Source organism: Canis lupus, chromosome 11 (genome assembly GCF_048164855.1).
Source record: "Canis lupus baileyi chromosome 11, mCanLup2.hap1, whole genome shotgun sequence".
Classification (NCBI taxonomy): domain Eukaryota; kingdom Metazoa; phylum Chordata; class Mammalia; order Carnivora; family Canidae; genus Canis; species Canis lupus.
The window spans coordinates 44,497,127-44,512,235 of record NC_132848.1 but is presented as its reverse complement, the minus strand read 5'-3'; the positions used below and the strand labels follow the sequence as shown (position 1 = coordinate 44,512,235).

Here is a 15,109-nt window from a genome sequence, read left to right as displayed (position 1 = left end):
TTTCAGGACCAATCAATGTATGTGCTCCCCCCCACCCCCCAGAAGTCCCTTCAGCAGTCTGTTTCCCTGCCCTCCTGGATTCTGTCACTGTACCCCAGAATCCCTCGTCCAGGCCTTCCTCTGCAAAGTGTGAGCTGGGCCAGAGGACTTCCCCGTCCAGCCAGCTCTACCTCATCTGACTTGGTCCTGCTGCCCAATGCACCATCCCATCCTCCTGGCTACCACTGGAGTTCCAGCCTCACTGGTTCTGTCCCTAAGTCCCATGGGAGTAAGCATAAGCAGCCATCATGACTAACCATAATCAGATGGCTCACCATGCTAAGTGACCCCAAGAGCACCTTTCTAAAGCTGTTATCTGGGAAGGGAAGTGAAAATACATCAACAAAAAGGAGCCTGAGGAGCATTCCAGCACTTCTGATTGTACCCTTTGCATCAAGGGACTGTTTTCCTCAACTTTAAAACCTGGGCTCTCTTGGCAGGATGTCAAGTTGACTGAGTCATTACCTGTTTATGTCCACAAGCCTATGTCTCTATGACAGAAAGCTACACAGGAGACCCAGCGAGGAACTGGTAGGCAAAGACATGCCTTTCACTTTTGGAAGAAGTCACTCAAAATGCAGTGACCAGCAAAACACACCACAGATCACAATCTTCCTGTCCATCTCGAGGCCAGCCCTCAGAACCTGGGGGGCCCCCTGCAGCTCCACCGCTGGCCACTGCCAGGGCCCCATTTTATCCTTTTCTCTCTCCCTTCTCCTTCCTAACCATCTCCAGGAGAGAAAGTGGAGGAGGGAGAGCTCTGTATAATTCATCTGAATTCTGGAACATGCATGAAGATTGCCTATACTGATGGATTTTCTTCCAAAATGAGTGATTTTACTGAAGGGTCCTAAGTGCTACAAACCTGCCACCTGCTTCTTCTTTCCTTGTTTCTACTCCAAACCACAATGTCCCATCTAGATGTGGAGCCATGAAGGAGCATCAGGAGATCTGTGAGAAATTACCTCAAATCCCAATGTCATGGAGCTGACCAGAACACACAAGGCTATCAGCCAGCCTCCTGGTCCTAAGACCCTGGCTGCAACTCACACAGGTATACATTGGTGCAAAACCCACAGAGGAGGTAAAAGCTTTGCTGGGTGATTTATAGGAGCCCGTTAACAACTCCTACAACTGAGACCCGTTTTTTCATTTTAAACCAATCTGTCAGCTGGACTAAAAGGACTCAGATACCAAGACTACAGAGATATCTGAAGATATATAGGAGAGCGGGGCTGCCATTGGGCTGGGTTGTCTTCTCTGGACCTAAGATAGAGCCAGAGATGGTAACGGGAAACCTGGCTCAGGCGGAGCAGGGAGGACCTCAGGGTAGGGAGTCAGAAGACCCAAGGGCAGCACCCCAGGGCTCCCCTTTTGTAAGGAAGTGACAAGCAGCACCACCCCCTCTCACAAAGGAACTGTCAGATTACAAGGACACAAAACCAAGTGAACTTCATTGGAGTCTCACCAAAAAGTTCATTTTTTGATTTTCACCTTACTTGTGACTCCACATGATCAATTTATAACGTATGCACACAACAGGGGCTCTAAATTCCTGCTGGATACATGCAAACTACAAACACACTGCCATTTAGAGACCACTAATTAGACACATGTTCTCCCAGATGTTAGAGAAAACAGCAAACGTGTGTAAGGAATGACAGGAATGTTACAGTAGATTAAAAGAATTTTTTTAATGACAGGACACAAAATGACACGGAACTACTACATAATGTTGCAATTCTACTCCGAGGTATATGTCCAAAAGACGTCAAAGTAGGGACTCAAAAAGATATTTGCACACATACATTCATAGCAGCATCATATACAAGAGCCACGAGGTGGAAACAACTTTGCATCCTTTGATGCACAAATGGACACACAAAATATAGTGTATCCATGCAACGGAATGTTACCTAGCCTTAAGAAGGAAATTCTGGAACCTGCCACAACATGGACTAATCTTAATGACATTACACTAAGTGAAATAAGCCAGTCACAAAAAGACAAATACTGTATAAGTCCACTTACATGAGGGACCTCAAGTAGTCAAACTCAGAGACACATTATAGAGTGGCAGCTGCCAGGGGCTAGGGGAGGAGGTAATGGGAGTTATTGCTTAATGAGGAAAGAGTTTCAGTTTTGCAAGATGGAGAGTCCCAGGGCTAGATGAAGGGGACAGTTGCACAACAATGTAAATAAATGTACTTAACCTTTTACAACCGTATGGTTCAGTGGGATTAAGGTGGCAAATTTTATGTTATGGTATTTTACCACATTAAAAAATTTTTCTTAAATGTCTAGTAGTGTTCAAATAGGAGTGGTGATTCTATAATGATGTCAAACATATCTAGCCAAGACAGCACTTGATAGATGACTTTGTTTCTCAAAGGATATCTTTGTATTAATTCTGCAGTTACCTGGTCTGAACCACCAAGTCAGAAATCATAGTCAAGCTCAACCACCACCATTTAAATTTTATATAATAAAGCTGAACTTTTTTAAAGTGATTAATAATTCAAGCAACTGCCTCAGATATCCCCACGACTAGCATCAGTTTGGAGCAAACCGATAATTAAGAAAGTTAACTTACCATATTACTAAGGCACATTTTTTTTTTAAGATTTTATTTATTTATTCATGAGAGACACAGAAAGAGAGGCAGAGACATAGGCAGAGGGAGAAGCAGGCTCCCCACAGGGAGGACTTGATCCCAGGACTCTGGGATCATGACCTGAGCCAAAGGCTCAACCACTGAGCCACCCAGGTGTCCCCTGAGGCACATTTCTAATAACAAACTGGTACCAAAAATAAATCTATGGTCCTAATAACTTTTTTCTACAAAGCAATTTCATATGGAAATAGAAAATGCTTTAATGTTCACTGGTAAAGCACAGTGTTGAATGGAATTATATCAGGAAGCTATCCATATTACATTTCCTAGAAGTATTATAAAAATCAGTTTTATTATAAAAATCAGTTTCAAAATATCTGAAAGAAAAGCAGAATTGGATCCAGAAATCAAAGTCAACTGTATTAGAAAAAAAGAAAATTAACACTCATGGGAGCATGGGGCCCAGCTGGTTGAATGTCCAACTCTTGGTTTTGGCTCAGGTCATATAAGGGTCATGGGATGGAGCTCCACGCTGGGCACCTCACTCAGCACAGAGTCTGCTTACCTCACTCAGCACAGAGTCTGCTTGAGAACCTTTCCCTCTCTACCTCCCTCTGCCCCTCCCCCAGCTTGCTCGCTCTCACTGTCTAAAAGAAATGAAATCCAAAAAAAAAAAAAAAAAAAAGCAAACCCTCACTATTAAAAAAAAAAGTAACAATTACTGCCAATTATTATGTCACAATCAAGACTAACAACCCAGGAAAATGTGCATTATGCCACAAGGGAAATTTAAATCTAGAACAACCAAGACTAAGAAAGCACATGTAAATGAAGGTGGTGGCGTATGAGCCACAGTTCCGTGGGTGAGGAACAACTGGAACTGGAAACTCTTACCTCTTGGTGATCTGGCTCGGCTCTTGCAGGCCTGGGTCCAGGTCGAAGACCTCATTATCCAGCAGCCTTCGAAGCGTCACATCGGCCAACTGCTCCATGATCTTGAACACCTCATCGAGGTTCAGGAACATGGAGAAGTCACGCTCCTTATTCTGCGTGGTGATTCGGATGGTATCCGTCAGAAAGACGTTGGATGTTCTTTCTAACTTCTGGATATCAACCCAAGGGACTACGAGTTTCACTAGAAGAGGAAAAAAAAAAAAAAAGGCAAATACATACATTACCCTAACATTTGAGCCAAACTTAAGTGTATCAGCAAACAAGAGTCCAAGGATTTCCTCAAGCTGAAATGCAAAACCAAAGCAGGAAAGAGGAAGCACAAAGCTCCTTGACAGCTGTGTATCAGAACCTAACTCATGTTCGACAATTTTCTTAAAAGAGTTAAGTAAAATCTTTCAAGTTGATGGCTACCGCACACAGGCAGGGGACGTCATTCTGAAATATCAGGTTAATAACATGAAAACTTCTTCAAGAGTATTTAAACTTAAATATTTGCAAAATATGCAAAAATTTCTCAATCTACATAATTTCTGGTTTCAAAAGCAGCATTCATGGTGTAAGCTATGAAAAAAGTGCAAAAGAGGATTATTCATGATCTCATTTAGAGAAACAAGCTTAACATTTAGACTGTGTCAAATGACAGTCTTAGAAGACACAGTACAATTTCTATGGAATTCTTTTTAAAGTAATACAGTACAAGCAGTACATTTTATAAACAAATGTTCTATTCTGGGAAATGTTTCCAATACAGTGGTAGCAAGACTAGCTAGCTTGCTAATGCAAATGGAGAAGAGACACTATAACAACTTGAAATGATAAATGTTATCAAATACCAGAAATTATTTCTTTTTTTTTAAACTTAGCATCCCGACAAAATTTGGTTTAATAACTGTGACTGATCAATGTCAGAAAATAACTCATTGTCTTTTTCAAATAAAGGAGGGGATCATTAAGTGTTTCCTTCTTTCTTTTTGTTTTTAAGATTTTATTTATTCATGAGAGACAGAGAGAGAGGCAGAGATATAGGCAGAGGAAGAAGACGGCTCCCTGCAGAGAGCTCGATGCAGGACTCGATCCCAGGACCCTGGGATCATGCCCAGAGTCACCCAGGCGTCCTTATTAAGTGTTTCTGCTTCTACCATTTCTTTCCATTTTTTGAAATAATGTTTTTAGTGCTTCAGTAACTTAGAAGACCACATATCTACATCAGGCTTGAGAAGAAGCTTCTTCAGCTACTTTTAGTTGCTTTCACTGAAGTCTTTCATACAAACACATTATAGAATCTGTAACATCAGCTTTCATTTCATTAAGTGTCTACTTTAGGAAAAGCCCTGCACTTAAGGAGCTCATTCAAATAGGGAAAACAGACATGTAAAATAAGCAACCACTAACTTGACAAAATCTAAAACAGAAACACAAACATGGTGCAAATTGTAAGGGGACCAGGGAAAGTCCCCAGAGGTCATAAAAATGTGAACTGATTTTGAGGGGTGAACAGGAGTTTCCAAATAGACACAAGAATGGGGAAGGGAAGGAGAAACCAACATTAAATTGGAGAAGCACTGCAGAAAGTACAAGAATAAAGATGGTCAAGATTAGGTCAGAGCACAGTCCAAGGGTGGGGAAAGGCTATGTACACACGGTGTTTATACTGGAGCATCAGAACTAAAGCTGGAAGCATGAGAAAGAGAAGTGAGGACCCTGTGCAGGAAGCTGTTTCAACACAATTTAAGAGGAGCCCCTCCCACTGACTCAACTTGAAATAAAACTTACATGCAGGAAGAAAAAAATTATGTATACAAAGGCATACATACACTTAGTTTATACACGCACACAGCTTCCATTCTGCATGGGTGCTTGAAACAATATCTGATTCCAAAAGAAGATTCAGTGGGAAGGACTTTTTAAAAATTCAGCATACAATTGACATTTACGGCTTTTCTTTTTTATCTTGGAATTCCATCACCTAGCACTGCGATGGGCAGTGGATAAATGTGTGAAAAGTTAATCACTGCCTGGATCTCAAGAGGACCCAGGTGAAGAATTCCCTCCCATTCCAAGGAACAACTATATATCCTGCTCCTCTTTTGGGAACAGTCATGACCTTCAGAGTGGGAACGTTTTAAATGCCTCCCCCCATCTTAAGAAGCAACAAATTCCACTCTTATAGAAGCCCTGGGCCATCGGTGTTGATGATGTGTTTTCAGAGCAATGCGAAGTAAAAAACCTTCAGTAGCTCTGTGAAGGGAGTGGCACAGAAATGTTGAAGGCAATAGAAAACAACGAATTCTCACAAAATCAAAGCCCCTTAGTGGTGGTAGGATAGAGAAACACAATTGTCTGCACACATCATTTGAAATTAAGCAAGTATCACTCATTATCACTCAACTACTTATTTGAAAGTCCTTTCATCTCGTCTGAGGACAGCACCGAGCATCCCGAGGGTCAGCATCATCTGCGAGCATCAGCACGAGCCTCACTTACGTTCCTTGCCCAGGAAGAAGGAGTAGAAGCAGAGGTGGTTGATGCTGAGGTACAGCCAGCCTTGGCGGGGAACCCGGCCCTTCCAGCAGCAGCAGGAGTAATAGGTGACCAGCTTCTCCGCCTCCGGGAAGTTGAACCTGGCCTCGAATTTCACCAAAGCATCTCGGAACTTCTCGGGCTCTTCTTCCTGCTCGGCAAGCCTGCTGCTTGTCTCCTCCGCGATCAGAGCCTGGCACGCAGAAAGATAACGTCCCCTCGTCAGTGAGAGGGACAAGGGGAGGGGCAGACAGAGGCGGGAAGGGACCGCCAAGCGCAGGCACCTGAGGCAGCTACACTGCCCACCAACACACACCAGGGGTCGAGGAGGGTGGCCGTCTACCACCCAGAAGCACGGCCATGGCGGGGCGGGGGGGCAGGGGGGAAAAACATAGGATCAAAACTCTCACTTGGCCATTAACTAACCAGCCCTGAGGCTTTGGTCAAATTGCTGACCTCGAAGCCTGAGTCTTCTAACCAAGTACCTCTCACGGCTCTCCCTACAGGGACAGGATGGTCAAACTACTGGCTCAAGCGTGAATCTGATGCACCAAACTTGAAGAACTACCCAAGTTGGAGTTACACGTTAGCCTCTTTAAAAAAGCTAATGAAGGTCTTCCTCATTTGGCTCAAATCTTTTTTAAGATTTTATTTATTTATTCGTAAGAGACACAGAGAAAGAGAGAGAGGCAGAGACACAGGCAGAGGGAGAAGCAGGCTCCACGTGGGGATCCTGATGCAGGACTTGATCCCAGGACCCCGGGAACATGACCTGAGCCAAAGGCAGACGCTCAACCACTGAGCCACCCAGGCATCCCAAGGTCCAAAACTTGTAATCCAAAGCCAACAGGTGCCTGATTGTGTGACATCTGACACCTTTCACTACCACTAAACATTCTACGGTCTTCTAAGGTAGAAAAGAAGTATGTTGGTCATACTTATAATACATTATAAATATAATGGTTATATAATAATGGTTATTATAAAATTGGTTATAAATACATCCAAAGCACTCAGGTGCACAGGGAGGGAAGATAAAAAAGAAAACATCTGAACATACAGCTGCATTACCAACAAAAAGTAACAGTAAGGATCCTTTCCAAATCTAGCGTAAGGCTGCAAAAGCGCCTAGAACATGAGCTTGTGGCCTGTTCCTGAGGGGTCACAACTCACTGACGAGATCAGAATTGATTCCCCACATCCCTGTATTTTACGAAAGGCTAAGTCCCTGAAGACAAGGCCACTTTGGGGGAACATGGGTGGGTGGCTTAGCCAGCTAAACATCTGCTATAGCTCAGGTCATGATTTCAGGGTCCTGGGATGGAGCCCCGTGTCAGGCTCCCTCCTCAGCAGGGTGTCTGCTTCTCCCTCTCCCTCTGCCCTTTCTCCTCTGTCCCTCCCCCTTGCTCACTCACTCACCCTACCCTCTCAAATAAATAAAAATCTTACCAAAAAAAAAAAAAAAAAACAAGAAACAAAAAACAAAAGACAAGCCCACTTTTTTGGGCCTCTGGCTGGCTGTCAGTAGAGAACCCTTGATCTCAGGGTTGTAGGTTCAAGCCCCATGTGGGGTGTAGAGATTACTTAAAAGTTACTTTAAAAAATAAAATCTTTCCAAAAAAAAAAAAAAAGATGAGGCCACTTTTGGGGCACAGTTACTAGTTTTATAAACTAGTTTATAAAATTATCTGGGAGTTACTATTTAAATAAGATTTATTAAACGAATCTGGTAAAATTTCAAGTGCTTTTAATTTCCTCCATTATGTTTTTCTTCTTTTCCAAATTTTACTTAACCAGACATTATGAAATAGAGTTATAAGAAAGATGAATAATTTTCAAAGCATATGTAACATACAAAGCTCTGGACCAGGAGGCGTGAAGGGGATTTTAGGAAGGCTCTACAGCAAAGAGTCGTGGAAGCAGAACACAATGCACCAGCTCCAGATGCAGTCATGACAGTGGCTGTATAGACTCCTGACTTCTGTGGATCACAGGGTCTGGTGATGAGCACAACTCCAAGGACAGAGGTTTCTTTAAAGCTTTATAGAGGGATCCCTGGGTGGCGCAGCGGTTTGGCGCCTGCCTTTGGCCCAGGGCGTGATCCTGGAGACCCAGGATCGAATCCCACGTCAGGCTCCCGGTGCATGGAGCCTGCTTCTCCCTCTGCCTGTGTCTCTGCCTCTCTCTCTCTCTCTCTCACTGTGTGCCTATCATAAAAAAATAAATAAATAAATAAATAAATAAAGCTTTATAGAGTGGCCAACTGCTAAGAATATGACTAGGAAAGCCCCAATTCCAAATTCCTTTGTATCTTCCCAGAGGAAAGGGAGAACCTACACTTCATGGTGGCCCCAAAGGTATAACCGCATCTCAGACCCCAAGAACTCTGATCCTAGTCCCTGCTCCAGGTCAACAGCCTCCCTGTGACTATTCTTTGTATGTTTAAGATTTTTATTTATTGGACAGAGAAAGGGAGCACAAGCATGAGGAGCAGCAGAGGGAGAGGGAGAAGCAGACTCCCCACTGAGCAGGGAGCCTGATCCCAGGACCCTAGAATCATGACCTGAGCCAAAAGCAGACACTTAACCCATTGAGCCACCCAAGCACTCATGGTATGTTTTTTTAAAGGCATTTCAGTTCTGATGTGCAGGGATCAGAATACACCATTCCAAACTACACTACTTTGGCATGAGGATTATTATGAGCTGTAGACAACTGAAAAACAGCAGGCATCAAAAGACTCTCCACCCTCCCCCACTACTTGCCTAAGGACATTAATACCCATTGGTGCAGGTGCCTCCCTCTCCTGTGCCAGGAAGAGGAGGGTAACTCTAGATTCTGACCAGCACGTAGAAGAATCTACACAACAAACCTCACAAAAACAGCCCTTCCTCTCTTCCTTTCATTCCCCCCACATTTACCTTCCCACAGTTGGCCACCCCTGAAAGCCTTTGTCTTGTCCCTTCTCTACAAATGCATTGTTCTTTGTTGAGATGCTGTATAAGCCCCACAATCTAACCACCCCTCTGAGATACTCATCACTGAGTTTCTCCCATGTGTATGCACACTGTGCATGTTGATCAACTGTTTTTCTCATCAATTTGACTTCTGTCGGTTTTAATCTCAAGGCCATAGGAGGAGAATCTAGGAGGGTAGAGGAAAAGCTGCTTCCTCCTCTGCAGCTTTCCTAAGGCCACTACAGCAGAAATGAATTTCCTTCCTCCATATTAAAAAAGAGAAACCCTAAATTAAAGAGCCACCACAACATAGGTGAGGCTAAGGAGAAGAGAGGTTAAAAGTGTGAAAAATAACTGTGAAATAGGCATTTCTGTAGCTAAGCCCCAATGCAATCTGTCCCAGGGAACCAATCTGTCTGAATCCATCAGACCAGGCAGAGATGGTAACCCACGGGATGGATAAGTCTCCACCACAGTCTACGTCCACCTGCCAACCCCACAGGCCAGAGGTGACCCCCAAGAGCCATCAGCCAACACTGCTATGCTGCCTGGGCTCAGGTTGCTACCTGGTGACATTAGAGTCCTGATGCCCAAAGGAAAAGAACAGGCCTGTTTTATCCCTCTGAAACCAAGAATTCACTTTGACAGCTTTACTAAAAGCTGAAGTACTCGCCGTGTTAAAAAAGGCAAACTTTTCTTTTAATTAAAAAAATTTTAAAAGATTTATTTATTTGAGTGAATGAGGGTGGGGAGGAAGGGAGGGAGGGAAGGAGAGAGACAGAGAGAAAGTACATGAGAGAGAGCATAAGCATGGTGGAAGAACAGAGATGGGGGGAGAAGCAGGCTCCCTGCTGAGCAGGGAACTCCATGCAAGACAACCCCAGGACCCTGGGATCATGGCCTGAGCTGAAGGCAGATGCTTAACTGACTCAGCCACCCAGGTGACCCACAAAAGGCAAACTTTCAAAGAAAAAATAAATAAATAAACAAAATCAATGGTTTGGGGTATTTTACCCTCAGGGAGGAAAACTGGATTACAGGCTAAGGTGTTGAAGTGTTTAATAAGGGTTATTTTTTTTTTAAGATTTTATTTATTTATTCATGAGAGACACAGAGAGCGAGAGAAACAGAGACACAGGCAGAGGGAGAAACCGGCTCCATGCAGGGAGCCCGATGTGGGACTCCATATCGGGTCTCCAGGATCACGCCCTGGGCCGAAGGTGGCGCTAAACCACTGAGCCACCCGGGCTGCCCTAATAAGGGTTAAATTCAAAATGGGAAACAGTCTCTCCCTGCCTGGTGGGGCTTTTAAAGCACTGAGTACCAATCATGTTGTTGCAATGACAGTTATAGAAGATGGAACTCACAGGAGATATTAACAGTTACCCCCCAAAATATTCCTGTCTTGCCTTCTCAAGATGTAATTGGTTTTAATTCCATTTAATCAACATATTTTAAGAATAAACAGCCACTTTTAGGAAGAGGAAAGTGCCAGGTCCAACGAAATAGAATGACAAGCTATCACAACTGCAAAAAGGTGGAAATAACAAATTTAAGGAATCAAGTAACATTTCTGCTCTGCAAAAACAAATGTTAACATTTTTTTTTTCCTGAGACAAGAGAGGACCTTCACTTCTGTGAAGGAGAACAAAAACTTGAGCCTGAGAACGAGGTACAGATTTTCCAATTTCAGGTGTACTTTGCCAGATTGTAAAGGTTGACAGGTGACAAGTCCAACTCCATGGACTGTGAATTAAGCCAAAATGTTCAGTTATGGTAGAGAAAACTGTGCAAGTCTGATCAAAAATGCTGCAGGCTCAAAATGTCATATGGAAGTTGTAAGCAATATGGAGAATCGGGGAGAAGCATTTCAATCAAGGACCTACCTTTACCTTCCCTTTGACAAAGCTGGCAATGTCATCTTTATTATCAAAGACAGACAAAGTATGAAGGAGATTTTGCTCCAGCCAGTCCCAATGCTGGTTTATTTCCTCTAATGTTGCACCTGGGTTTGAAGAGAAAAAGATACTGAGATTAAAAGGAACTCCCAGAACATGAATTCATTTTCCAAGTATCATGAAACCTGTGTTTGTTATTAAACATCCCAGTTTCTCACATCCTGGGCCACAGCAGACAAGGCAAGCACCTTCCTTTGGAGCTATAGTGTCCCTCACACTGCCTGTCCACTGCCACATCGATGAGCCAGGGAACCAAACAGGTTACCCTTGGGACTGCTGTGTGGACATCCTGCCTGCCTTGCTGATGCATGGACTTCCTACCACATCCACTCAAGTGACGGAAACATTTGTAATTATGCAGCTGGTCCAGGGGAAACAAGCCCCCCACAGCAGGCCAATTCTCAACAGTCTCACATAGTTTTTACCCTGTGAGAACAGGAATCTCTCAAGAGGGACCTCAGCCCTCTGAGGGTCCCAGAAGAGCTTTCTGAGACAGCTCTACTGGTTGCCCAAGGGTGTTGCCACTCACAACAGGCATCATTAAATACAACAGCAACCACCTTGGGAATTTCCAGGTTTACCAGTCTACACTTTCTATCATTCGCAACAATATTCCTTAAGAACGCACATAAAAGAACTTGTATAGTCAATGTTAAAAATGCACATTAAATCATGTATAGTAGGTTAATTTCTTTCAAAGGCAGTTAAAAAGAGATCGTCCCATTATTGAAGCATTAAGCAACACATTACCAAAAAGCTTAGGTATTTTAGTATTTTGAGGAGTCTCCTAGTACTTTCCACAGGCAATGGGCACCTTGGCACATGGACCATGCCAGCTCCCAGTGAAGGACCCAGCATAGAGCAGGTGCTCGATAAAGTCCCCCAACTTGAAGCAAGCATGGTCCTGGATAAGACCATGGATAAGAAAAGGGACCTGGGCATCAGGTATGTGTACTACAGAAATAGATAAATGCACAGCTAGGACCAGATTTCCCAAATGGGAAGCAGGAGATGTTCTAACCTCAAGGGCTACCAAACATCAGTTCAGAATAAGCTCGCCAATGTGAGAGGCATAATGCTCAACAGAACCATGTACCACATACACAAAAGCCAGATATGCATTTTGTTAACACCAAACTTTCTGTATGCTGTTTGCAGCTCTCTTCCCTGTAGAGTATAGATGCATGTAGCCCAGGCATAAAAATGCCAGAGAACTCACTCCAGACTTGTGCATTTGAGGGGAGTATAAAGAACATCCGTGTTAGGACTGTTGTTCTGAACGGACAGTTTGGGGAGGAGTCATTAGAGCAACTGAAGAGAATTCTTCATAAGGAAAAGTGTGTGTGTGTGTGTGTGTGTGTGTGTGTGTGTGTGTGTGTGTGAGAGAGAGAGAGAGAGAGAGAGAGAGAGAGAGATCTAGTCTCTCTTCCTCTTTTTCTAAGGAATCCCATCATGGGGGCCTCACTCTTAGGACTTTCTCTAGACTTAATTACCTCCCCAGGTTCCACCTATAAATACTACCACATTCGGGTTTAAGCCTTCAGTATATGAATATGGGAAAGGAAGACACCATACAGTCCACACCAACCAGTGCTGGTGCCCAGCTGTTCATCAGCCCTATCTCCCACTCTTGCTCTTTAAGGATCAACAGACCAAAGATGCGCCATGTGTGGTTTAGGAGAGCTAGCTCTGGAGAAGCATGGTCAGGATCCTCTCACTGTCCATCCCCCTCCCATCCAGGAGGCCCTTGTGGTGGTGGGAAAAACCCTGGCCCTCAGGCTCTGCATTCTTCTTGTAAGAGGGAAAGATCCTTTTAAAACAAAATCAAATCGAGTTATTCCAGGCTCCACAGCATGACTCTTGTGAAGCTTCTGAATGTTGTCTACCTGAACTCTGGCCCCTCAAGGTCTGCTTGGTTCCTCACATTCAGGGCTGAGGTTTGCCCACCTCTGGCTTAAATCTCTGCCCTCTGGTGTTTTCCAATGGCAACCATGTAGATGTCAGGCACAAAACCACCTCCTATATCTGGGGAGTCAGCCATGGTGTCTTCCTAGGGGCAGACGGCACATCACACCATCTCAAGAGAGTCTTCGTATCTTCACTAAAGCCAATACACTTGCACAGGGGCCCTGGGGACCCCTGGACCTCTGCCCTTCTCTTTAAGGTTTACACTTTCTAGATCTTTGTACTTTATTATCATAATAAAACCAACTGGTGAGATTTTTTTTTATGGCAAGGAATAAATGGGAAAAATTACCCTCACTAGACATCAATCTTTGAGGGTATTTTTAAGACTCATTTATTTATTTTAAAGGGAGAAACCATGTGAGCAGGTGAGGAGACAGAAGGAGAGAGCATCTCAAGCAGAGGCCCCACTGAGTGTAGAACCTCGGGGGGGGGGGGGGGCTCAATCCCAGACTGAGACCATGACCTGAGCCAAAATCAAGAGTCAGATGTTCAACTGACTGAGCCACCCAGGTGCCCCTTGAGTATGTTTTCAGGACTTCTTAATTTATTAAAAAAAGAAAAAAAAAAAAAACACCTTGGCAGAATGAGAAAGAACAAGAGAAGGGAGAAGACTCACCTTTGTGTCCTTTCTATTCCAGGGACTAGCTCACTTCTGTGTAATAAAGACTTCTAAATGAGGAAATGGAGGTTCAAACACTTCTCCAAAGTCATATGTACCGAAGGAAAGGCAAAAGCAGAGTATGAACTCATTCTCTATAACCTTGAGGTACCCTGGAGTCTTCTTGAAATAAACTGCATTTCAATTTCAAAGTAACATTTACATAATCCTTAGGTCCCTTACTTCCTATGGCTTGACACTAACAACAAAAACAAAATCTCATTTTGTGTTTGCACTTAGAAAAATTCCAATTTCCTGCGTGTATCATTCTGGATGACACAAAACAGGTTTCCATTTACCCTATTAAGCTCATAGGGCCAGCACAGTTCATTCTTAAGGATGACGTGCCTGTTTAGCTGTTAACTGATAACCAAAGACACCATGAACAAAACTATAAACAAGCTCCCAACACAGTGTACCCCACGGAAAGAAGACCTGAAATGAAGTCATCAAAAATTTAGGCTTTAATTCTTTTTAAGAGTCTTCTATCTATGAGGAGGAGCTTATGACAGGGAAAGATAATACTAAAACGAAACCAAGCCTACACCTTGAGAGAGAAAACAGGCACACACATAAAACTGTGTCACTGAGTTACAGTAAGATCTCATTACAATCTCCCCGTTCCTGAATATAAGACATAGCTGTATGCCTCTCCCAGCCAAGACAATCGATATGATGAAACTTTTCCACCCTACTGTGTTCCATTTCCTACAAAAGTTGCCAAATGACAGGGAAATTTTCCAAACTATAATTTCCTCTGCAGGGAAGTCTTATGATAGACTTCCAAAATACCGTAAATCAGTGCAAACCACTACATGTCCTCAGCCCCAAAGGATTAAAGAGGAAAGTCACTCAACAAATCTCATACACCAAAGTTCTAAGCCTACACCATAGCCAGGTTTCCCAAATTACACAAAGTAGTTCATCAGAAAATAGCTTTTCAAAAAATGAAACAGGGGCATCTGGGTGGCTCAGTTGATTAAGCATCTGCCTTTGGCTCAGGTCATGATCCCAGGGTCCTGGGATCGAGCCCCACATCAGGCTCCTCATTCAGTGAAGAATTTGCTTATCCCTCTCCCTCTGAACCTTCCTCTGCTTGTGTGCTTTCATGCACTCTCACAAATAAAATCTTCCCAAAAAATTAAAATTAAAAAAATAAAAAATGAAATAGAAAAGAGACTACATGGTACTTTATTTTTTTTTAATTTTTATTTATTTATGATAGTCAGAGAGAGAGAGAGAGGCAGAGACAGAGGCAGAGGGAGAAGCAGGCTCCATGCACCGGGAGCCCGACGTGGGATTCGATCCCGGGTCTCCAGGATCGCGCCCTGGGCCAAAGGCAGGCGCCAAACCGCCGCGCCACCCAGGGATCCCATACATGGTACTTTATAAGGGCAACCACTGGCTTGTAAAATATTTGTTAGAGGTAAGCACACACATA

At 43.5% G+C, this 15,109-nt stretch overlaps 1 protein-coding gene across 2 annotated transcripts in view; it reads right to left on the bottom strand.

Annotated features, from left to right (window-relative positions):
• The window catches only part of TBC1D8 (TBC1 domain family member 8), a 112,851-nt gene that overhangs the window by 38,920 nt on the left and 58,822 nt on the right, over positions 1-15,109 (bottom strand). For both annotated transcript variants that reach the window (XM_072844493.1, XM_072844494.1), the window contains exons 3-5: positions 10,971-11,089; positions 6,092-6,320; positions 3,548-3,788 (exon numbers count right to left, since the gene is read on the bottom strand). In XM_072844493.1, the coding sequence (XP_072700594.1) occupies positions 3,548-3,788; positions 6,092-6,320; positions 10,971-11,089 (589 nt within the window). The remainder of the gene's footprint in view (positions 1-3,547; positions 3,789-6,091; positions 6,321-10,970; positions 11,090-15,109) is intronic.